The 24,130-nt window shown below is 32.3% G+C and overlaps 1 protein-coding gene across 18 annotated transcripts in view; it reads right to left on the minus strand.

Moving 5' to 3' along the window:
- LOC147808529 (uncharacterized) overlaps positions 1–24,130 on the minus strand; it is a 148,845-nt gene that overhangs the window by 55,586 nt on the left and 69,129 nt on the right. For 14 of the 18 annotated variants that reach the window (XM_087163294.1, XM_087163283.1, XM_087163298.1 and 11 more), the window contains 11 exons: positions 22,616–22,726; positions 18,493–18,603; positions 14,427–14,573; positions 11,456–11,602; positions 11,155–11,301; positions 10,851–10,997; positions 10,539–10,685; positions 7,794–7,940; positions 4,337–5,155; positions 2,498–2,746; positions 381–497 (listed from right to left, as the gene is read on the minus strand). In XM_087163294.1, coding sequence (XP_087019420.1) covers positions 381–497; positions 2,498–2,746; positions 4,337–5,155; positions 7,794–7,940; positions 10,539–10,685; positions 10,851–10,997; positions 11,155–11,301; positions 11,456–11,602; positions 14,427–14,573; positions 18,493–18,603; positions 22,616–22,726 — 2,289 coding nt within the window. The remainder of the gene's footprint in view (positions 1–380; positions 498–2,497; positions 2,747–4,336; positions 5,156–7,793; positions 7,941–10,538; positions 10,686–10,850; positions 10,998–11,154; positions 11,302–11,455; positions 11,603–14,426; positions 14,574–18,492; positions 18,604–22,615; positions 22,727–24,130) is intronic. The other 4 variants (XM_087163286.1, XM_087163299.1, XM_087163287.1 and 1 more) reach the window with 3 other exon arrangements.

Below are 24,130 nucleotides of genomic sequence, written 5' to 3' on the forward strand. Positions count from 1 at the left end.
GACGACTCGTTCTCTTTTCTGGAGATTTTTTTTTTATGGATTAGATTTTTGCAGCTGCTCGCAATTATAACATAAGCTTTCATTTTTTTTTTACCTGAACTATTTTTTTTATTTATTTAAAAAAAATACCATACATGAGAGCGGATCGTTAAACGTCACTGGATCGGAAAATCGCGACTTGGTAATAACAGTTTTTCAGCAAGGAATTGAATGAAAGCGGTTTCTTAATTATTGAAAACAATATAAGCAACAATTGAAATCAATATAAACAACTACTGAAAAAAGTGCACATGAAAATTGCAATGGTCTTCACGCTTTTAAGTTTTCAGGACCTTTTATATTTAAGCATATAAATATCCATAAGTCTAAATCGTACTTACGAATACAATCTTGTTTGTCATTCCTCTTGAAATTCTCCATGCATGCACAAGCCCCCATTTTGCATTCTTCAAACGGTTTTGTGCATTTGATATCCATGAATGGGCACTTATCAATATCTGGAATAAAATTCAGAAGAATAAAATGAAAAACACAGTTCTCATAATCACTTTTGTATATTCCGGCATTTTTATTTCGATCGTCTTTTATTTTTCTTAGGTGAATATTTATTAGTTAATCGGAAACTTCAAAGAAATTTGTTCCATTAAATATCTGGTTGAGTTCGATAGTTGAAAAATATGAAAGTGATAAAAGGAGAAAGTTAGAAACAATAATATTTCTTAGGAGATAGGTGGTTCTAGATATCGATACAAAGAGCATAGAAAGTCACCAGGATGCTTAAAAAAATGTTATGTGACTGAAAATAATTTTTATCTCGAAACAAACTTTAAAAAAAAATATTATAAAATGTATATTATAGAAAATATATAATAACAATATATATTTTCAACTTTAAGAGTAAAAAATAAGTTATATTAAATTCAATAATATGTTTTATGCAAGACGGTGTACAGTCAAATATTTGTAATTAAAATGATTCTCAAATATAGGCAATACATTTTTCGTATTATTGATAAATTGCTAATCTCTTTAGCGAAAACATGAAACGCATTTTTATAGGAACCTAAAATTAAAAAAAGTTTGTGAATGGTAGTGTAATTGCAACTGAGCAAAATTATTTTGCTTAAAATTTATCCCAATGGAATCAGAAATTAAATGTGTTTCACTAGATTCAACCCTTTGCATTCGACTGATTTTCAAGCTGTTAAAAAAACTACCACTAAAAAGTTTACAAGACAAAAATTATTGCTTAATCTCATGTCATATAATATTTGGAGGCTATTATGTTGAACTAAACTGCACAGAATAAAATGACTTTGTGCCTAAGCAACGCCTCCTACCACTGAAAGCTTCTACAGGTAGTCCGATCAGACCACTAAGAAGGTAAACCAGTTTACGAAGGATCCCTTTAATGGAAACTCTAGTGAAAATAAGAAAGTGGTATGAAATATATGTCTAAAAATTTGTTTAATTTCTGAATATGATTGGCTTGTCTTATTTACTTGTCTACCACTATCGATTCAATTCTCAAATATATATGATAAATTTCTCCCATGCTCTTTTTAAATAGAATTTGGGTTCATCCGCCCAACCGGTTCACTTTTTAAATAGTCTGTACACTCTACTTATAAAAAACCGTGTGAAGGCTATCTGACAAAAGAGGTGCTGGTCTAAGGCCTCTTGTAGCCTCCTTACCATCACCTCCTACATCAGAAAGTCATCAATATATTTCTATAAGTTGTCTGCGCAGAATATTTAAAATGTGAACCAGTTGTGCTCTCGAGCCCAAATTCATTTTTGAAAGTAATTAACCCGTTTGTCCCAATTTACATATTGAAATGATATAAAAAGTGGTTTTATGGAAAAAGTGGTAAAATACATTATCAAAATTAATTGGTTTTTCTACAGTTAGAGCATTCAAAAAGCCATTGATAGATCAAAAAGTACTTGTTCCTTATAATTCTAGATCTAATCAGAAATAACTAAATCATCATGGTATCTGAGAATCTTTTAATTCACCCAGATAAATGAAAATACTGAAAAAAGTTTCCCACTACAATGAATGTCTTTGAAAAAAGGAACTGTCCTAAATATATGACGCTGGGCGTTAACCTGTTAAGAGAAATTTATCTTATATATTTGAGAATTGAATCTATGAATCTTTTATTGTATAATTCTTGACTTAATAAATTCAATTTTTATTGGGTTTTTACTCAACACTTCTTAATAATTAATTCAAAGGCTTATGTGATTCCCCATTTTGTTAGAGTCGCGCCGTGTCGAGCCTTTTAAAAAGTTTTTTAAAAGGCTCGATTTTTAGTTTCTAGTTGTCAACCGTTTTTTGAAACGTTTTGTTGAATTCGGAGCAGTTGGTATCTCTGAATATACGTTTCGTTCTTAACGGATAGCATATAAAATATAGACCTGGATGTATTAACTTAAAAACTGAAATAATAAAACAAGTTAAATGTTGTTGAAATTGCAGACAAATCCTTACTTTCACATTGCTTCGTTTCATAATTGTAATATTGATCTGTTGAGCAGTCACAATATCCGATTCTTGTTTTGAAATCAAATCGGCATTTTCCAGCTTGGCACTCGGATTTTCCAAATCCTTCGGAGCACCAATAACTATCTCCGCAGTCGGGTCCACCAAATGGATATTTACATATACATCTTTCCTTTTCATCTTCCATCACACAGACTCCAAGATTTTTGCAGTTGTTTTTCTTACATAGTTTGTACTCTGAAAAGATGCAGAATTAATTATTTAAATAATTTTGCTACGTTGTTATTGTTTTAACAATTGCCTATACCAACAAGTATGCTATGGGAATCTATAGCAATTTGAAGGCAGTGGTTGAGTTTCTTGTTTTTCAGTGTCGTCATTTATGGCCAAGAATTCAACTTTAACCACACACACACGCGCCACAGCCCGTTTTACAGGGAAGACAAATTCATGCTCCATTCAGTAATTCACAGATTTTTATTTTAAACCTGATCCAGAGAATGATCAATCTTCAAATCAGAACCTCCTGAGGAATTGATTTGTTATAGGGACTTAGAGGACTTTTATCCTGACAGATTTAACGTGCATCAGTGTTCCAAATGTTATGCTTTTCAAAAAAGTGTTTTAGTAGTGGAAGAGTAAAATCGATGAAATTGAGATTGTACGTTGGTGTTTCGTAAAACATTTTGCCCACAATTCAATACACAATCAAAATGCTAGAATGGTAGAAATCACATAAATCTCGATGAGCTGCTGCGAAGCGGCATTAACCGATTCATCTGCAATACTCGTAATAAATCGATGATGAGGAGTAGTGAGGAGGAATGGAGATGGGAGGAAGAGGGGGTGCTCGTCACCAAAAAAACGAGAGGGGGTTTGTGTGACATGGGCAATCAAGAAATGTTGAGTGGCATGGGGTATAATTAAATGACAATATAATCATAAACAATATAAAATAAGATAATCATGAAAATTATGATGATCGATATTATTAAGGAAGGTCTGAGTTAAATATAAAATATATATGTATATATGTTTACAACGCATGATAATCAACCCAATTTGAATAAAAGATAAGATAAAAATAAAATAGATATATAAAATAGAAAAATAATCAATGAGAGAAAATTATGTGGTGAGCTCTGTTATAGGGGTGACCTATTCATACTACATATTCCTCGGAGACGACCCCTTGGGGTTGCTAACAAGCATTACCATATATATATATATATGTTTAAATTATTCAAATGTAACGGTGGAAAAAATCATTTAAAACCATATTTAATTAGTTAGGGATAAAATATGATTGCACAAAATTTGCCACCATCCTAAATATAACTATTAAATATTCCTCGAAAGCTGGAAAATATGGGAAATATGGTAGTTTAACAAACTACTATTCAAATTCGAGGCGCATTGATTCAAACAGCATTGTCTCCATTCTCATTGTAAAAGAATAAACGTCTTTTACTAGATACTGTTCGAAACATAATACAAAATTGTTTAAATCCTGCTAGTGATCTACATTCAGTCTTTGTACAATAATTTTATCTACATTTATTGTAGAGACATCTTCTGCAGCTATATATACTAGCATGCATGTATATCTGTGTGGGCGTGTGTGTTTTATACGTAGATTTTATATACCTGATTCAGCGTTGCTAAGCAACGACAACTACAACAACAACAAAAATGTCCCGAAAAAGTGCATGCAAATTTCAAACTACCCTATATAAAAACTCCCATCTTCAATTATATTAGTTTCCTGACAATATATTTTAATTAGAAAACTCTAAAACTTCTAAGAAAATATTATCAATAACTTACTTTGAGTTGTTGAAGAGAAACTTGTCTCCGATGTTGCCTGAGAACTTGACGTTGATTGAGAAGAAATGAACATAGATGAAGTAGACGATTCAAAGCCTGTTACTGATGATGAACCATGTGGAGTAGATTCAAATGGTTTGAATGACGATGAAGAATGGTTGGAGTCATCAGTGGTGTACGTTGGTCCATACGTAATGGTTGTATGATCAGTCAAATTTGTGTAATCAGTAAAATCAGAAATGTCTGATGAAGATGAAGAATAGTTAGAATCATCAGTGATGTTTGTAGGTTTATACGTAATCGTTGTATGATCCGTTAAATTTGTGACATCACTAGTGATAGTGAAAATATCCCGAGGTGATGACGAGGACACATATGTTGAGGATTTTGGTACAGGGCTTGTATCTTTCCAAGTTGATGTTTGCGTAATTGTAGATGTGATTGGAGAGGATGCTTCTTTTGTCGGAATAGTAGATGTGATTGGAGAGGATGCTTCTTCTGTCGGAGTAGTAGATGTGATTGGAGAGGATGCTTCTTTTGTCGGAGTAGTAGATGTGATTGGAGAGGATGCTTCTTTTGTCGGAGTAGTAGATGTGATTGGAGAGGATGCTTCTTCTGTCGGAGTAGTAGATGTAATTGGAGATGAAGCTTCTTTTGTCGGAATAGTAGATGTTACAGGAGATGAAGCTTCTTTTGTCGGAATAGTAGATGTGATTGGAGATGAAGTTTCTGGTGTCGGAATAGTAGATGGCTTTGTGTTTATAGTTCTAGTAATAGTTGAATTAACTGTAGATGTAGCAGGAGAGGAAGTTGCTATTTCTAAAATATAAATATTCATATTATAGCTGTTATAATCTATAATAATATATTTATTATTTAAAATAATGTATTACAATAAAGTCTAAAATTTCAAATTAAGTATAGTAATTAGGTCATTTTAGTTTTAGTCTTTTTAGATCCATACTTTCATTTTGTCTTTCACTAGCTTTGTAATAATACACAATAACTTGTAGGTGATAAAAGAAAACATTCCAAATTGTAGTTTTCAGCTTTAATTTAAACTTTACGCGTCTTAGAAATGATATGCAACTAGAAACATTTTTTTAAAAAAAAAGTGGCATAAATTTATTATTTGAAAGAATCTAATAGTTTCTTAGTTTAACTTAAAAATTAAAATTCAAACCCAGCTTTCAGATCTATTAATATGTTTTATAAGAGTTATGAAATATTTTTATAGTTACTGACATAATTAAATTCAGTTTCTTATTTCAATAATATTACTTTTTAAATTTTTCCACGGGCAAATCCGCCCTGCATAGTCGAAACTTTTCAAAACACTCAACGTACCAAATTTTTGACACCTCATAGGAAGTAACTGACAAAATTATGAAAGAACATTTCATTTTGCAATTAACAGCCATCCAGTATCCTTAAAAAGCTTTTGTCACCAAATTAAAAAGCCAAAAATTTGAATTTTTTGACGCAAATGGTTTGAGTTCGTTCTCAAAAGCTATTTTTTAACTACATGAATTGATTCTTCTTCTTCATGAATTGTTGCATTTTAAGGAAAAGTAACTAATGTTTGTAACTAATTTGATTCTGTAACTGTTATAAGTTAAGTTTTGCGTAAGATTTCTTTTTTAGCTTATGAAATTAATGCTGATAACGAATTTTTTGCGGAATTACCGTCAGAAGAAAAACCGCAATGCTATATATATATATGCTGCAATTTATTGTTAAACTATAACATTGCTTCAAATTTGTCTTAAAATGTGATATTTTTATTTTTCTTTGCGAAAGAGATTCAAAAAGCACTTTTTAATGATATGAAGCAGAAATGAAGGCAAAACATATATTTCCTACAGTCTACGTAAAAATATTTTAGCTTTTCAAATCAAAACCACTAACATTTCGCCGGTATCATTCATCCACTAAACTCTTGAGTTAACCGAATTGGTCTAGCTACTTCATGTAACATCTTCTGCTGTAGAGACGCTTTCTTGTTACATTGATACATTTGAACAGTTTCTAATATTTCTAACTAAACCATCACTTGCTGTTTTTTCATCTCCTTGATGTTTCTCTTAAAGATACATCCTTTTTCGAGATCTGTTGCTAAGTCATGGAGCACTAAAGATATTCACTTTTAGTTTTGGTTTCAGGAACACACTTTTCATCTCAAGAGTCTAATTCAAATTGTTACGTTTAGTCTAATCAAATTGTCGCAATACGTCTTGCGTGTTACAAAAATTAAGGCAGTTTCATTTTTTGATATATTGTCTAGGTTGGTTCAACGATAAAAAAATGCAAGTTTTTCATCTCCCCCTGCCACCACATGAGCCACCATCTTGAAGAAGGAACAAATTTTATAAAATAAATTAGATTTTTTTTTAATTTTAATTTCTTTATCTTGTTTTAAAATCCAAGGGTATTATTAGCTAGAAATGAAGAATTTTTATCATCTTCTTTCTCCGCTGATATTTTCCACTAACGGATTATGACAAGCTTTTTGCGAAATGCTAGGATCTATCCGCTGAACTAAATTAAGTACGAAATATTGCAAATTATTCACTTTTACCTGTTATTATTAATAATAACCAATGAAGTTTGGCCAAAGTGATTAAACGGTTTATATAGATAGTATTGGGACATGGGTGTGCCTCTTTGTATATGTGTTATGGTTAAAGTGATAAAAGTGGTTATTATTAAAACTAACCGGTAAAAATTTATAATAATTGCCTCCTATGGTCAAAGTGAGAATTAAAAAGAGGAGATTTCTGTATCGTGATCTGTGGTGGAATAATCGCGAAATTTTGGCAGCTTCCTCGAGAAACTTTAAAAAAAATGTAGCACAGAAAAGGACCTACTAGAAGGGTATAAACTCATAGGCATCAACGGGGAAACATCTACATGCTTTTTATTTTTTTATTTTCCCAATTTAAAATCAATTTTGCGCTTTGGCAATTGTAGCTGACGAGGCGGATCACAATACAGAAATATCCCCGATGAAAACGCGAAGGAATTACATTCACCATACTGCATTAGTTATTATTAATAATGACCGGTTAATATGATAATTTTGCTCACATTATTCACTTTAACCAGCTAGTTTAGTTATTATTAATACTGACTGGTTAGACTATTATATATATGTTGACTGACTATTCACACTGACCGTAACAGATATGTTTCCCTCTTCTAATCTGAATTGTTGAAACCTTCTCCAGTTACTTGCAAAGTAACCTGTAGCCATAACTAAAAGTATATCTTTAATAGTGATGAAAATATTATTTGATATTATCCAGAATTTTAATCATACAATATTTGCTATGATTTAGAAGGAAAAAAATGTCAGATCTCCAAATAACAAAAAAAAAAATTTCGCTTTTATTAAAATCTGGGCATAGTAAGTGCTGCTGTAATTCTAGTGTAAAGTAGAAATGAAAAGTTTTTGTACCTATGCATTTTTTGTTGTCCAATTTATATCCAGGTTGGCAGCCACATAAGTATTTAGACACATTTTGTTTGTCATTAATGCAAATGAAGAAGTCGCCTCTTCCCTGACATTCTTTATTTCCCCCATAATCTTCGCATCCTGTCTTGGCTGAAATATAAAAATGAGTTAAGGTGAATACACCACTTCAAACGAACGAATGTAATAAATATAGAACTATAAAATAAATACAATATAGTATAATTTTTATAAGTTTAAAGGGCTTATTGTTATCTATTTCTTAAATAATAAAATTAAATAACTTTTAAAACTATGTTTTAGAAGCGGATAAAAAAATATTTTTCTTTTTCACACCAAAATAGATAAACTTAGGAATTATAACTACATCAATTTAAATCTTAATACCAACTACTACGCTTTTTTAAAACAATTTTTTGAGTTGTAAACGTTTACATACCTGCCAACATTCACTCTTTTCGGGAAGAGATTTTCCAAGTGGTAGTTAAACAATTACCGAAAAACTATCTTCCTCAAAAATATATTTATATTTTAATCAGGTTGAAATTTGATATCGTAAGGACTAATATGCTTTTTTATATTTGTTGTAATTATTTATGTGTAGTGATGGTCAAACTGATTTAAAATTATTATTATAATTCAAAAAGTTTAGTGAAATAACATGAATTTCACTAGCACTTTAAATATGAAAATAAAATCTTCCGAGAAAACTGGAAGAGTTGGCAGCTATGCGTTTAAAACCAAAGCTTGCAGAATTTTTGGTATTTTGGGCAATATTTTAAAAGTGGCGTTGCATACGGGATTTTAAATCATAGTGGTGTGGAAAATAAGTTCAAATGAATAAAAAAATAATACATTAAGACATAAGCTCACGCTCCACTAGAATAAATTTTTACAAAAAGCGTAGAAAGTTGGCAGCCCAGTACTTAATAGTAGTAATAAGTTTCGACAGACGCATGGAAAAATTTTGATTGATGCTGTGAGGAGGAGTCCGAAAACAAGTTTCTCCTGTTGACGGAGGACAGAGGTGTATATAAATGACACAAAGTATTGTGAGATACAAAAGCGAGGACATAACATCATTTTTCCACATAATTAGGAAGCACTGATATTTGTCAAACAGCTAAATCTTTTTTCAGCAGGAAACTGACGGAAATCTTAGGGTAGGAGATTTGGACAGTATGGTGGATATTCAAGGCACTTTGAACCACAAATTGCAATATGGATTTGCATTGTATAAAAGCAGAACTCCATACGTGAAAAGGCTAGGCCGATTTTTTTCGAATTATAGAGCAAGATGTAAAAATATCTCGTCACATTGATAACTCAAATCTCTAAAAAATCCCAGTTCAGCAAAAAAAAAAAAAAAAAAAAAAAAAAAAAGGACCAGACGGAGAAATTAGTCTAAACTTAGCACTGGCATTGCGACAGACATGACATCTTTTTAGCCTTTATTTATGCCATCTTTTAAGCTCAACCGTTATCATATTTTTTCCATTACTGTTAGAAAACTAGAGAGAACTACTGTTAGAAACTCCTTTTTGAACTCACACATGTTTCAAATTTATTTCGTAGGTGATGAACTTTAAGTTTTTTGTATTAGGTGTATCTAAAATATATTTTTTTTTTTTTACATTTCAGTCAAACTGCAAAATTTAGATTTTAATTTTGTTTTATTTCATTTTAATACTTTTTTTCTTTTGACTTTTCTATCTGTTAGTTTAACATTGGAAATAGGTCAAACGTTTGATTGATTTTTGACTTGCTGTGTTTCCCAAACTTATGAATTTTGTGTACCCTTTATAAATTTTCCGTAACGCTGTGTACCACTAATACAAAAATGAATGTATTCTTTACTATGAAACAATTGCACAAAAGTTAAAAATCTGTTGACACCACTGATTATTAACTAGCTGTTGACACCACTAACACTATTAACTTTGCGAAAAATAGCCAATAGAAAAAAAGTAATCGTAAATTTTCATGACTAGCTTTGTTTTTAAATTTCTTTTTTGAAATTTTCGTTTGTTGCAAGATATTTCGCATACACATGGTGGTGCCTCGCACTGTTCCCGTACCCTTGGTGGTACGCGTACCACACTTTGGGAAACATGGGTTTATGGGATATTTTTAACTTATATTGTCATTAGTCACTCCACTATCGTTGAAATTTGTGACCTCTTATTAATAAAGAAAGTGGACAAAATATCGATTGAGGAAAACTTGTGCTTGTTGCCGTCGGTAAATGATTTAGGCTTTAATTATCAACCATCAAAGTGTTTAACCCACTGACGGTTCTGCACGTAAAAAGTCTCATTTTAACCTGCAGTCTTCTTTGCATAGCAAAACCGGTTTTCCCATGTTAACTGATAGGGGAACTGTGTGTAGGGGAGAAACATTCTTCCAATTTTGCCCATTTCTTTAACCGCCAGAGGGTTTTAAATTAAAATTTAAACATATAAACTATTCGAAAAAATGATGGATTTTTGATTAACGTCGATAAATTATACCCGTTTGGTAATAATATCACATTAAATTCTTTTTGGAGCTATCTGGAATAAACTGAAACCTGCATTGTCCTCAGACAAAGAGCTCTTTAAGGGATTTTAACAATCTAGCTAATCAGAGAGGGATTTAAATTCTGTCTTCCAGATTCCATCAACATAACCACAAAGTTAATTAGTAGTTCAGGCGTTTCTTCGCTTAAAATTTGAATAGAAAGGAATATACCAATGCAATTTTTGTTGTTCGATTTGTATCCAGGTAGGCAGTCGCATGAATATTTAGATATGTTTTGTTTGTCATTAATGCAAGTAAAGAAGTCTCCTTTCCCCTGACATTCCTTATTTCCTCCATAATCTTCGCAACCAGTTTTTGCTGAAATATAAAAAGACAAAAATAGTTGCCTTTAAAGAGCCACACTATAAAAAATAATTTTCTACATTAAAGAAAAGAAAAAAAAACCGTAGTATGATTTTTTAATACATTTAAGCCTATGAATTGAATAGAAAATAAATTGAATATAAACGACTATTTTCATACCAATGCATTGTTTGTTGTCCAATAATTTATAACCAGGCAGGCATTCACATGTGTATCTAGATATGTTTTGTTTGTCATTAATGCAAGTGAAGTTTCCTTTTCCTTGACATTCCTTGTTTCCTCCATAATCATCGCAACCAGTTTTAGCTAAAATATAAAAAGAAAAAAATTGTTACCTTTCAAGACTCACACTATAAAAAATATTTTTCTACATTAAAAAAAAACCGTTTTGCGATTTTTTTCATGCATTTTTGCCTTTGAATTTAAACGCAAATAAATTCAATAAAAATGAATATTTTCATACCAATGCATTGTTTGTTGTCCAATAATTTATAACCAGGCAGGCATTCGCATGTGTATCTAGATATGTTTTGTTTATCATTAATGCAAGTGAAGTTTCCTTTTCCTTGACATTCCTTGTTTCCTCCATAATCATCGCACCCAGTTTTAGCTAAAATATAAAAAGAAAAAAATAGTTGCCTTTGAAGACCTACACTATAAAAAAAAATTTCTACATAAAAATACCGTATTGTGATTATTTTTCATGCATTTTTGCCTTTGAATTTAAACGCAAATAAATTGAATAAAAATGAATATTTTCATACCAATGCATTTTTTGTTGTCCACTAATTTATAACCAGGCAGGCATTCACATGTGTATCTAGATATGTTTTGTTTATCATTAATGCAAGTGAAGTTTCCTTTTCCTTGACATTCCTTGTTTCCTCCATAATCTTCACAACCAGTTTTAGCTAAAATATAAATAGAAAAAGAAAAATAATTAGCTTTAAAATACCACACTAAAAATAAAGCATTTTCTTCTAAACTGCTGTTTGTAGAAAATGCAACACCATGAAAGAATCATCAGAATCAAATGAAATTTAATGCAGAAACGACTTGTACTGATACAAATAAATGATGAAATTTTCAAAACAAAAGAAACAAATTAAGCGTCCGAAATCAGTATTTGGTGCAGCCACCACGCGCTGCAATAAGTGCTGCTATACGACGTGGCATGGAGTCAAACAGATGTTGAATATCTGCTTGAGGAAGAGAATTCCATATCGCTTGTATGCGCAACCAAAGTTCGTCTTTGGAAACTGCAGGACGCGGATCACGAGTGAGACGCCGACCAACCATATCCCACACGTGCTCAATAGGCGACATATCTGGCGAATAAGCAGGCCAAGGAAGAAGTTGCATGCGTTGTGCTGAACAGAAGTCTCTAACAGTCCGCGCAACATGTGGGCGTGCATTATCCTGCTGAAAGATAGCTCCAGGGATGCCTTGAAGGAAAGGAACGACTTCGGGCTGTAGCACTTCACGGACGTATCTATTGCTATTGAGATTACCCTCAATTCGTATCAAATTGGATCGTCCATGATACGAAATCGCACCCCAGACCATAACTCCGGGTGTTCGACCACTATGTCGTTCAATAATACACTCAGGAAGGCAGCGTTGACCGGCATAACGTCTAACACGAACACGGCCATCATGGGTCCACAAATTGAAGCGTGATTCATCTGAAAAGACAACTTGGTGCCAATCAGCTCGCCAGTCTCTGTGCTCAAGAGCCCACTGCCGACGCAGCCGTCGATGATCCGCCGTGAGGGGAATCCTGTATAATGGCACCCTTGCACGCAATCCACGGCGCAGCAGACGACGACGAATTGACGAAGCCGACAATTGTACACCTGTAGCAGTAGACCAATGTGCTGCCAGCTGCCTGGAGGAAGCTGTGCGATCATTCACCGCCATGCGGAGCAGGTGTCGATCATCGCGCTCTGACGTCACCTTCTGTCGTCCAGTGCCTGTTTTTCGAGTTGTTCGGTGCTCGTCGGTCCACTGCTTCCAAACTCGCATCACTGTGGAACTGTTCCGCTGCATACGAGCTGCTATTGCGCGATAGGAAAATCCTCCTTCTCGAAGGCCGATTATCCTCCCTCGTTCAAACTCCGTAAGTTGCTTGAATTTCTTATTCTTCCGTCGTGGAGGCATACTCAGGTCTCACTAAACGTTTGCCACTAACAAATAATCATAGACTATTTTCAACGTCCCGCTACAGCACTTTATTTATACGCTTTCAGCATCAATTCAGAGGGCGCTGCGCGCGCCATGCACGCGCGATGGCTCTGAAACTTTATTAATTTGCATAATATCCTATAATTGACATTTGCTGCGAATTTCATTTGATTCTGATGATTCCTTCATGGTGTTGCATTTTCTACAAACAGCAGTTTACATTGAATGAAAAACAACTTAATGTGATATGCTTGTGCATTTCTTTCATTAAATATGAAAGGAAATAAATTGAACAAAATCGACTATTTCCAAACCAATGCATTTTTTGTTATCCAATTTATATCTAAGCAGGCATTTTCGTGAATATTTTGATGTTTCGTTTATCATTAATGCCAGTAAAGTTAATTTTCCCTTGACATTCCTTATTCCCACATTTATCTTCGTAACCAATCTCAGCTGAATTATGAAGGAATGATATTAAATACGGGTCATAAAAACATTCTTTTTCGTATTCAAATGACCTGTTATGAATTTAAGAACCAAAATATCTTAAAAATAGGCCTAACAGACAGAGTTGATATTTCACAATTTTCGATTTTGTTAAAAAATTTTGGATACGTCCTTTCCCGCTTTTTTTTCATATATATATATATATATATATATATATATATATATATATATATATATATATATATATATATATATATACACTCTTTTTGGCGGATATAATCGTATGGGCAGATGAAAAGATTATATCTTTCTTTCCGGTTTTTTTTAAATAAAATTTCATCCTTTTTTTTTATTTGTTTGTTATTTTTTTAATTATAATTTTCCCCCTTTTTCATATGTCTATAATTTTTCTTTGTTTTATCTTCATTTTGAGCTTATATATATATATATATACTGCGAGCGCATAAGCTGCAAGTAAACAGAACTCATGAAATAAGCTCAAAATGTTTAAAAATTATAGAACAATTAAAAAAAGGTTAAAAGAAAAGTAATAATAAAAATCCGTAAAATAAAATATCTAATCTTTTCATCAGCTCACATTATATCCGCAAAAAGAAGTGCTTTCTATTATTGTATCAATATAGCCAAAGAAAAATATTTCAATACAATAATGTGAGAATATATTTAAATTAATTTTTTCTCCTTTTCTCGGAATTTTTTCCGGAGATTTTTATTATTATATTTCTTTTTCCCTTTTTTCATTGTTCGGTAATTTTTCCATGTAATGAGATGCAAGTTGGCATCTTTGTGAAAGTTAAATGCAAAGTTTCTTTAAATTTTTTTCTTCCAATGCCCTCCTGGGGAATGAATTTTCGTCAGTACAGGCATCTGAAGGGCAGATTTGCTGGCCATTTTTTCAGAGGCACCATATTAGGTGGGCCAACGTTGCTGCCACAATAAGGACCAGATAGTAGAGAAAATGAAAGAACATCCATGCCTAGACCGGGATTCGAACCCAGAACCATAGGCCAGTTCCCTGACCCCTACACAGCCCGGTAGGCATTAAAGGCAAAGTTAGAGCAAATAAATTAAGGGTTTTACCAATGCATTTGTTGCTGTTTAATTTGTATCCAGACAGGCAGTCGCATATGTATTTCGATGAGTCTTTTTTGTCGTTAATGCAAGTAAAGAAGTCTCCTCTCCCCCTGCACTCCTTGTTTCCTCCATAATCTTCACAACCAGTTTTAGCTGTTAAATAAATAACACATTTTAAAACCATTTGTGAAATAATATAATTAGTGAAATGATGCTAAATAAATGCATTAATATCATAACTTTTTTTCCTACACTTAATTTGCTATGCGTGAAAAAAAAAACACTCGGTCAGTTTCATTATCTTGATACTATGCAGCCACAAAAAGAAAATGCACAGTTTCTGCTGCCTGCATTTTAAGCTTTAAGAGAGTTCTGTGAAGTAACACCAGATCAAAATGTAAATATTTATCTTATCAATATATTGTGATAATCATTATTTTCACTTACAAAATTTTAAGATATCTTTCAGGTTTACATGAAGCTGTATAGAGGTTTCAAGGTTGATTTGAGGTTTATTCGAAGTTGATTTCATAAACAACCTTAAATCTACCTCCAAGATCAAAGTATATGAAGTTGCTTAATTCATACTCGAGGTTGATGGAAATCGACTATAGAGCAACCTGCTTAGAGATGTTGTTTTTGAGGTTCATGGATTATTTTTTCTGTACTTCAAGCAACTAGATACAATTGATGTGTGAATAATTTCCCCCGATCTAAACTAAAATTATTTCACAGTTATATATGAGGTTGATTTTGTGAGGTGTAAATGTTGCTAAATTGATGAGGTTATTTTCAGTGCTAAGCATAACCTTATTTTTCTACCTCAGGTGTATTTTTGTACATCTGCCAACCTCAAAAACCTCGCCTTACTTTTTGCAAGGTTTTTTACTAATACCTCTTTTCATTTCTACTTTTGTTCGGGAAAATTAAATTATTCGTTTCTACCACTTTCAAATTTTTGATTATAAGAGTGCATTTTTCGGACAATTTCTTTCTATTAAAATTGAAAGTAGTGACAAGGTAGTTTCATGATCAGTCGACCCAACTTTGGGTTTATGACTGTCAGTGTTCAACTTCATAGCCTTGTAATTACTTGTTCAACTCGTAGTAGTGCGAGAAATTTTTGGAGGATTTTAACCTCTTTTGGTTAGCCTGACGGCAATGGGACTCTAACCAATTATTCGTCTGCCAGTGAGGACATTTTACGTCACCACTGTGGTCGGTGCGAGTCGAGTGCGGAATTTGAATCGACCAGCCATCCCTGGGATTCAAACCCAGCTCACCTCGTAAAGAATCTAGCGCTATAAGGAATTTATATTTATAACTTTCCTTTAACAGCCGACCCAATTCTTTTGGGAAAATTATACCAAATGTCTACTTTATGAAAGAATTGGTGGATAACATAAAAAATACAATATTTACATTTAATTTTAAGAAGCGACTTTTTCAATCAATGACGCTATCGTAATTTATGACGTCATTACATCTCTCCTTGTAGATTATTTTATTGAAATGTATCATAATTACAACTAGTGCAAGCTAAAGAGGATATATAATTAAAAAAAAAAATTCTTTCTTCTGGACGAATTACAGCCCTGTGAAGAGAAGAAGAAAAAAGATAAGTATGTATATCAGTGATTGGATTTTTAAGCAGGGGATTTTCATATCCTGTTTAAATGTTTTGAGATACATCTTCCTCTAAGACAACAGCACCCCCCCCCCTCCTAATACCTACCACGAGCAAATAAGAAAAAATAAATATGGAGATAAATATCGTCATCATATTTTTTTTTTTCATTTATAAAAGTTAATCTTTCTACGGAAACAAATTTAAATGTTTGCCACCGAACATTAAGCTGTGTTTCATTTATATTAACCTCTGAAATCAGTTTTGACGATAAAGTTTTAACACAATGAAAGCCCTTATCAGGTATTAGAAAGCGTTTTTTTTTTATTATGATTATTTAAACCAGATTGTAAAAATAAAAAGTATACTTTGGCTCTTGAAGAATTTCTTTTAAGTTCTTAAATCACTCTAACATAACATTTCTTAGCAATAGCGAGACTGAAGCAATTTTAACGTTTTAAGTACTGGCGTCATCCAATAATTTATTTTAAGAGCTAATCTTGATAGGAATCGATATAGCTTATCCCCTGCTCGCTCATTTCACTAACCCAGAAATCGCTTCTCCCTCATCACTGTTTTCCCCCTTAAAAATCAATATTTTCTACAAAAATAACGTTTCCGAATATAAAATGCTTATTAAAACTATCTGGTAGCTTTGAGACCGAGGATAAAGCACTCGTTTCCCTCTAAGATGAGCGGGGATCATATCCCTGCCTCCCTTTAAATTGTAAACTAATATTTACAGAATTTAGCATACTTAGCATAATTATTTAGATTTGAAGTCAATATTTTGAAATGTTTCATAGCATCGTCCACTTTTAAATTTTTACTTTTTTTCGATAAATAACGATATTTATTTATTTTATTTTTTTAACTTTTCCCTTTTTTGACTTAAACTTTTACATAATTTAGAATACAAAATATTATTATGTCCCTTTAGTTTTTCGCTAATTCAACCGACACAGCTTTAAGTAAAAAAAATAATTAAAATTATAGTTTATAGACATTTCTTAGTGGTCCAAGCGGCCTCTCAATTTCAAGACGCTTAATTTTATTGAACTCTAATCCTAAAACTATTCGTTACCAATTATTAATGATAATATAGATTTTTTGACACCTTAATTAACCACACATTCTTAATTGTGAAACTAAACATCACTTCCCTTTAATAGAAAATATCATAAAATTTACCAAAATAATTTAAATTATTAATGACGAGAGTTCATTACTAACAACAACTAGATGCATTAAAACCATATGCCTTATTACACACATTTAAGGCCTAGATCAATTAAGTTTTAATTCAAAAAAGAAAAAGAAAATATGCAACAAATATTTCTTCTATCCTTAAAAAAACTAAATTAAACTGACTGGCACTCATTTGATCAATCAAATTCATTTTGCCATTGTGAAGAAAATTTCGACCCATCAAAGAATGTGTACCGGTCATGTGATCATGAGTATGACGGCCCCGAATTCTCATTCTAATGAGGGCATAGAGATATGCGATGTTAAAACTTTGTATTAAATTTTAATTGATTTAAATTTATGCTTAAATCGTATTTAATTCCAATTGAGTTATGTTTAATTCTATTTAAAATTTATTTAGTTCTATTTAAATATTAATAATTTGCTACTTCTCCTAATATCTTATCCTACGCTGACGGTCTTACACTTAAGTGTCTCTTTCCTGTATACTCCATAATGATGTTTATTAGGGTTAAGTGCCTCTACCTCCTGTATTAACTAGAGTAATGTTTTTTTAAGGCTAAGTTCAAATTTGTTGAATAACATTACCGCTAACTGTAACGTTCTGACCTCAGCAATTTGTGCAATAAAATTACAGCTTCTAAACCAAACTCCAGGTCGTCGAATTACCAAACTAGGTGAGCCACCCCCTCTGCAGATGATGAAAATTGCGATGGCATGTCATCGGAACATCCTCAGGGATGTTTCCTAGACCATCGCCAATAGCCCATTGTGTAGTTCTCGTGCAACGCAAATAAAGTACCTAACTGCGAACTAAACCAAACTGATGATCGGATAAGTTCCTGTAAACTAAAGCTATTTTCAAAAGTTCGCAGAATAACAGGGGACGGATTTTAATCTGTGTAATAGACACAATTTGTTTGTTCTATTATTCATCAAAAGTTCAAATTATTCATCACTAATGAGATAGTTAGCATATTTGATTTGATTTTCAAATTTTAGCATGCATTGTACTGAGCATTTTAATTTGCCACAATTTCAACGATACCATACGAGGCGAGAATTAAATCCACTATCATTTCAAAATAAATTTATTCTTAGATATTGTCTTGATTTCTAACTTTGTATGATTTTAAATCTCAAAATGCTTGAAATTCTACCCATTTAAATTGGTAGGCCATCTCGTAGCAAGAGTTGGCTCATATTTAGTAAAAAAAGAAGATTGTTTGAATGTACCTTTTTCGCAAAAGATTCCAGAATAACGATCCGTACAGGTACAGTTGACAGTTAAGCCATCATAAGTTTGGCACGTTCCTCCATTTTTGCATGGTTTATTTTCACATGGATCTGAAAAAAGACATTACTGTATTTCTATGTTTTTGTATTGTTAAACTGATGCACAGAATGCAAATGACAGAGAACTAATTTTTTGTCTCATTTATAGAAGTACTTGATCCGAACTAATCTGAAAGCAACAGATTTTGTTTCTTGGAAAACTACAGATTTTTTTAAAAGTGGAATTTTTAGTTCAGTTTTTTTTTAAGTGTAACTATAAGCATTCATAAAGATTATATAGGTTCAAATACATACATATACACTTGTCAGCTATTATGAAACTATCACTTAAGACAGTAAGTATATGATCCTAACATATCGAGTCGCTAACTGAAATGTATTACTGCCATTTTTCGACCACTTAATACGAAGCAGAGATGTGGGGACACATAGTATTCATTCAAGTGGATTTTAAGAGATCCTATGCCACCTTTCTACCATTTCCCATACAGCAGAGGTGTGGGGATACTTAGTATCCATTCTAGTTGATTTAAAGAAATCTTTATAAGGAATATTATAATTGAATAACAAAAAAACGGTAGCTTGTTACTGGAAACTGATTGCTGAATTGAAATCAGCGATGCAGAAATATCAAAGATCAGTTCAAAAATCTCACGCAGCTGAAATAAAAATTGTTTCTCAGAGTTATTCACGTCCGAACGGGTTAGAACTTGTTTAGCATATTAAAAACAGAAAAATGTTGATACGGAGGAAAATCCACTACCCACTGCATTTAATATTTCTACACCTCATTTTATTTTGCGTTTTTATTTTATTTTATAACCGTCATTGAACAGCCGAACCAATTTTTTGTTTAAAATTACCAATGTTCAACTCCGTAGCCTAGTAATTTTGAACCCTATCCAGAAGACAAGGAACTACTGGATAATATTGGGGGGGATTTGAGTTCGTGTAAGACTTTTTGATGAAACCACAAAAGCCTCCCATGTTCAGCCTGGTGGCAACGAGGCCCATGATCCTTTTACCACTGAGGAAATTTTACGTCAGCACTGTTGTCAGTGCAAGCCAGACGCGGAATTCGAATCGACCAGTCATCGCTGGGATTCGAGCTCATTACACATTATTGGAAGGCAAGCGCTCTATTCCCATTGCCACCACGGCTCTATATTTTGTATTGTGATCTCTCAACTCATGTCTCGCTATCATAAACTAACAATGTTTTCAATTAGAGCACTGAGTAAAAAATTCATTTTAGAGGAATGCTTAGTTTACTGTTTCATTCAGGTATAGATTAGAGAATCCAATCTATAGAAGATAATATGCTTCACATTTAATATAAACAATAATTTTATGCATTGTGTTTAAATATTTGAGTTACTAAAACAGTCCAATTATTATAACTGGACCTAAAATTAATATTTTATTTAAAATAAAATTTAGTAAATATAATTTTCTTTTTCCCTAACACTAATATTTACATGATAATCATTGGGTATTATAAGAACCAGTCACAGTTTAAAACTGCTTAGAAGGTTTTATTTGTAGCACTAGAAGGGCTGTAAATTGCTGTATACTTTGAAAGACAGAAGGGGTCGCAAATTTCCAATCTAGCAGCTTTTAATGAATTCTTCTCTTTTTTGGAGATTTTTCTCTCGACTTTAGTCTGCCCCAATGCCAGCTTTTATTTATTTAAAATTTGTTATATGAATTTAAAAATGTATTTTTTTATTTGATAAAATGCCAAACATGATAGCGGGTCGTAAAAAGCCGCTGAATTGGAAAATCGCAAAGGCGACAGTTTGGCCCTTTCCAGATTGAGTGAAGAGCAAATAGACATCGAAAATCTTAAAATATAATGATAAGTAACTTAATAAAAATATATTATAGACTTGATTATCGAAATTGCATTATAATTTATTTGTTTTGGTGAGTAAAAATATTTCATGTAACGGATTACTAGCATTTCAGTTACGCGTGTTATCATGGGTCGCCAAACTTTTTTGATCTTCGACCTCTACATAATTTTTCATAATCTCCATCGACCCTTATGAAAGTAAATTTCTGTTAATTAAAATAAAACTCTATTAGATACTGTGTTTGTACATTTATTTTGTGATTTAAACGTTTTTTAAAGTAATAGTACATTGTGTAGCAATAGTTTTATGAAAAATATATTAATGTTGAAACTTAAATACCTTAGTATTTATTAAAAAATAAGTAATTATAAATAAGTAGAAATAATAATTAAAGTAACTACAGATTTATTGCTTCTTAATCAATGAGATGGGTGTGCCTGATGTTTTTTTGCAAGGTTCGCTATATTGGGTTCAAAATTGGTCAATTTTAATCTTAAATTACCTCGAAACTCCACAAACTTATTTCTGTACTTAGTTAAGATTGAATTTACGTGACTGAAACCGGCTTCACCCATATAGGAACTTGGAAATGCTAGACTCCCATTCGACGCCCTGGCTCAGATCGACCCTCGCTTTTGTTAAATAGACCCCTGGGGGTCTATATAGACCACTTTTGTGACCTCTGATGCACATATATGGCAAAACTTTTACTTTCCTTACTTATAGTAAAAGTAGAAGGTACGTACCTTTACTATTATATTCTTTAGTTTTATTGGTTTCTTTAGATAATTAAGTTTCTTTTTTTCTATAAATTATAATTACAGAAATGTCAAAATACGAATATTTTTGAACTGGTATTTAAAATATACCAAAGCGTATGTCACACCATAAATTACCCGAGGTTATGTGATATCTATTAAAACACCTAAAGGTGACACCGTCATTATAGTGTTACGTTTTATACAGTTCTTTAAGGAGAATGCATGAATTATAGTCGTTGTGGTCAGGGGATGAAGCGTTCGCCTTCCATTGCGGTGAGCCATTTTCGAATCCGAGCAATGGCTGTTCAATACGAATTCTGCGAATTCTCATCACTTTCAGTAAGTTATTTTCAGAATTACCGAGCAACAAAAAATAAAATTCGCTCCAACTATCTTTCTAGCGTTAATAAAATTTTTGGTGAAAAATACACACTAAGGTTTTCATGTAGATAATAAAATTTTTCAATTCATCGTTCTGTCATTAAGAAGAAATTCTGAATATTGTAAATTGTTTATCTTTACATAGTATTAACACTAGGTTTACGGGACGCGTCATTTTGATGCATTTCGAATTTTATATGGAAAATTATAAAACCCGCTCACATTTTTTATTTTTTCTCTTGTAATGACTTTTATCCATTGATCGAGTTAAATATATATTGAAGTCCATTTTCTTCAAAAGCGTTGAAATATTGAAATTTCCTTTGTGGTATACCTATCTCTATAGATATAAGTCAATTTGACGCGATCGTAATTTAGACAAAATTTTGATTTAATGTGCAAACATCACATCAATAATAAATAAGAATGTACCGACAAACAATACTTCGATCCGTTATCTGATATCGTTATCTCAAATGAAACAAGCAATAAACAACTGTTGCCTATAAGCAATAATAGAAAGATTAAAAGCAGAATGTCAATTGATGACAGATTTTGAGGGTTTCAGTTGCTTGGTTCGAGTTTTGAGAAATAAAATACTCGAATATTTCATAAATATCTATCTCATATTTTTATTTATATAATTATATTGCTTTCTAAGTGCAGAGATGCCAACTGCTCCGGACACGCCAAAATAATTTGAAAAACGGTAAATAAGCTAAGAAATTTTAGAAATTATGAAGTGGTGAATTATATAAGATTACGAATTATTTATAAATAGTGGTGGATAAAAATCTACTTAATTGAATTTATTAAACAAATAATCACAATTGATAAACTACCACTTTAAAATATATATTTGCTATTCGGAGCAAGTTGACGTCTCTTTAAGTGCTGTTCATGTATTTGTTCATGCGTGAAATTGTAGCATGTTCGCTGAGATAGTGTTAAGGAACAGTTTTATGCAAAAATGTCATCTGTAAGACTAATTTGACTTATCCATATCGGACATAGAGCCTTTCAGTTGCAATCAAAAGTCATATGTATAAGAAATCTTTTACTTACCTTTGCAACGCGTATTTTTCAATGTTTTACCATCTGGGCACAAACAATTCGTATCGTCCTTAAACCAACCTTTATCAAAAGTACAATTTGCATTTTTGCCACAGTCACATGCTAAAAAGGGAAAAATACACTTTAAAATATTTTGTAAAATAATCCCAACTAATTCCACAAGATTTCACAACGCTAATTACGATATAAACTAAGAGTAAATTGGAATAATTTTAAAACCTTACAGCTAATCAAATAGGGGTGCAGTGCCTGAAACAATAAACTGAACACCCTAAATAACTTTCGGTCTAATGATCGAACCTTCACGTTTTAGGACTCAACCTTAATGGTTTGAGAGCGCTACCTCAAATCTCATCTAATCCCAGATAACAGGACATTAGTCAATTAGACTCCTGATTCACTCCAAATTTTGAGAACTCAAAATATTACTCCAAAATTTTTAACTTTGCATACCCACCAAGATTGCAAATTCATGCGAAGGACTTTTTTCTTGTGTTAGATGAACTAATGATGAAATTCGTATATATATATATATATGTTGTTGTTTCTAATCCCCAAGAGGTCCATCCCAATTAGACCAATTCCATAAGTCCAAAAATGTCCAGGAAGTCTAAAAACAGATGAGGTTTTGAAAAAACCTCGTCGATCTTAAAATCGATACAGTTTAGAATATGCTCGGGCGAAGCCTGAGCAGTCCTACATTTAGTGCAAAGTCCAAAAGTCTTTTGCCCCTGAACATACGAGAGACACCTCAAGTGACCACTTGCAAAGCGAGATAAACAAGTCTGCTGGCTTCTAGGTCCCTCAAAAAGCAAAGCACTTCCAGGTCGTTTTCTGAAATACCAACTATGCGGTGGAGGAACCCGTACTTGTCGAACCTGGCCCTCTGCTTAAACCAGGAACGCGCCTCTGATTAACCTGCGCGACAGGCGATGCAGTATGAGAACTGGATTGAACTAGACTCATGGTACAGGGGAAAGTGTTACAGCTTCTGTTGGCCTAAAATGACCTGGAGCACCAAAGGTAGAAGACTGATTTAGCTCCATAGTTTCACCTGCTAGCATTAGCTGGGCATAATGGAATGGCCTTCACGCCTAGGGTGGCCCTACCAGGAGCTAAGCTCCCGACGTACCACGCCACGGTGAGGCAGCTAGCAGGATTTGAGGGGGATATATATATATATATATAAATACCGTTAATGAGAGATAAATAATTTGTAGATAAATAATTTATTTTATTAATTTATTTCAATTTTTGAACAGTTCGAATTTTGAAGTTAGAATTTCTGGTTCGAATTCTTGAAGCTGCATTCATATATATATATATATATATATATATATATAAATATATATATATATATATATATATATATATATATATATATATATATATATATATATATATATATATATATATATATATAAGCTAAAAAATTGAGAAAATATGGAAAAAAATAAAAAAAATAATGACAATAGAAGAAAATTATTAACAATAATTTTTTAAAAG

Source organism: Parasteatoda tepidariorum, chromosome 5, assembly GCF_982258835.1.
Source record: "Parasteatoda tepidariorum strain Cologne lab strain chromosome 5, Ptep-v5.0, whole genome shotgun sequence".
In the NCBI taxonomy this organism is placed as follows: Eukaryota; Metazoa; Arthropoda; class Arachnida; order Araneae; family Theridiidae; genus Parasteatoda; species Parasteatoda tepidariorum.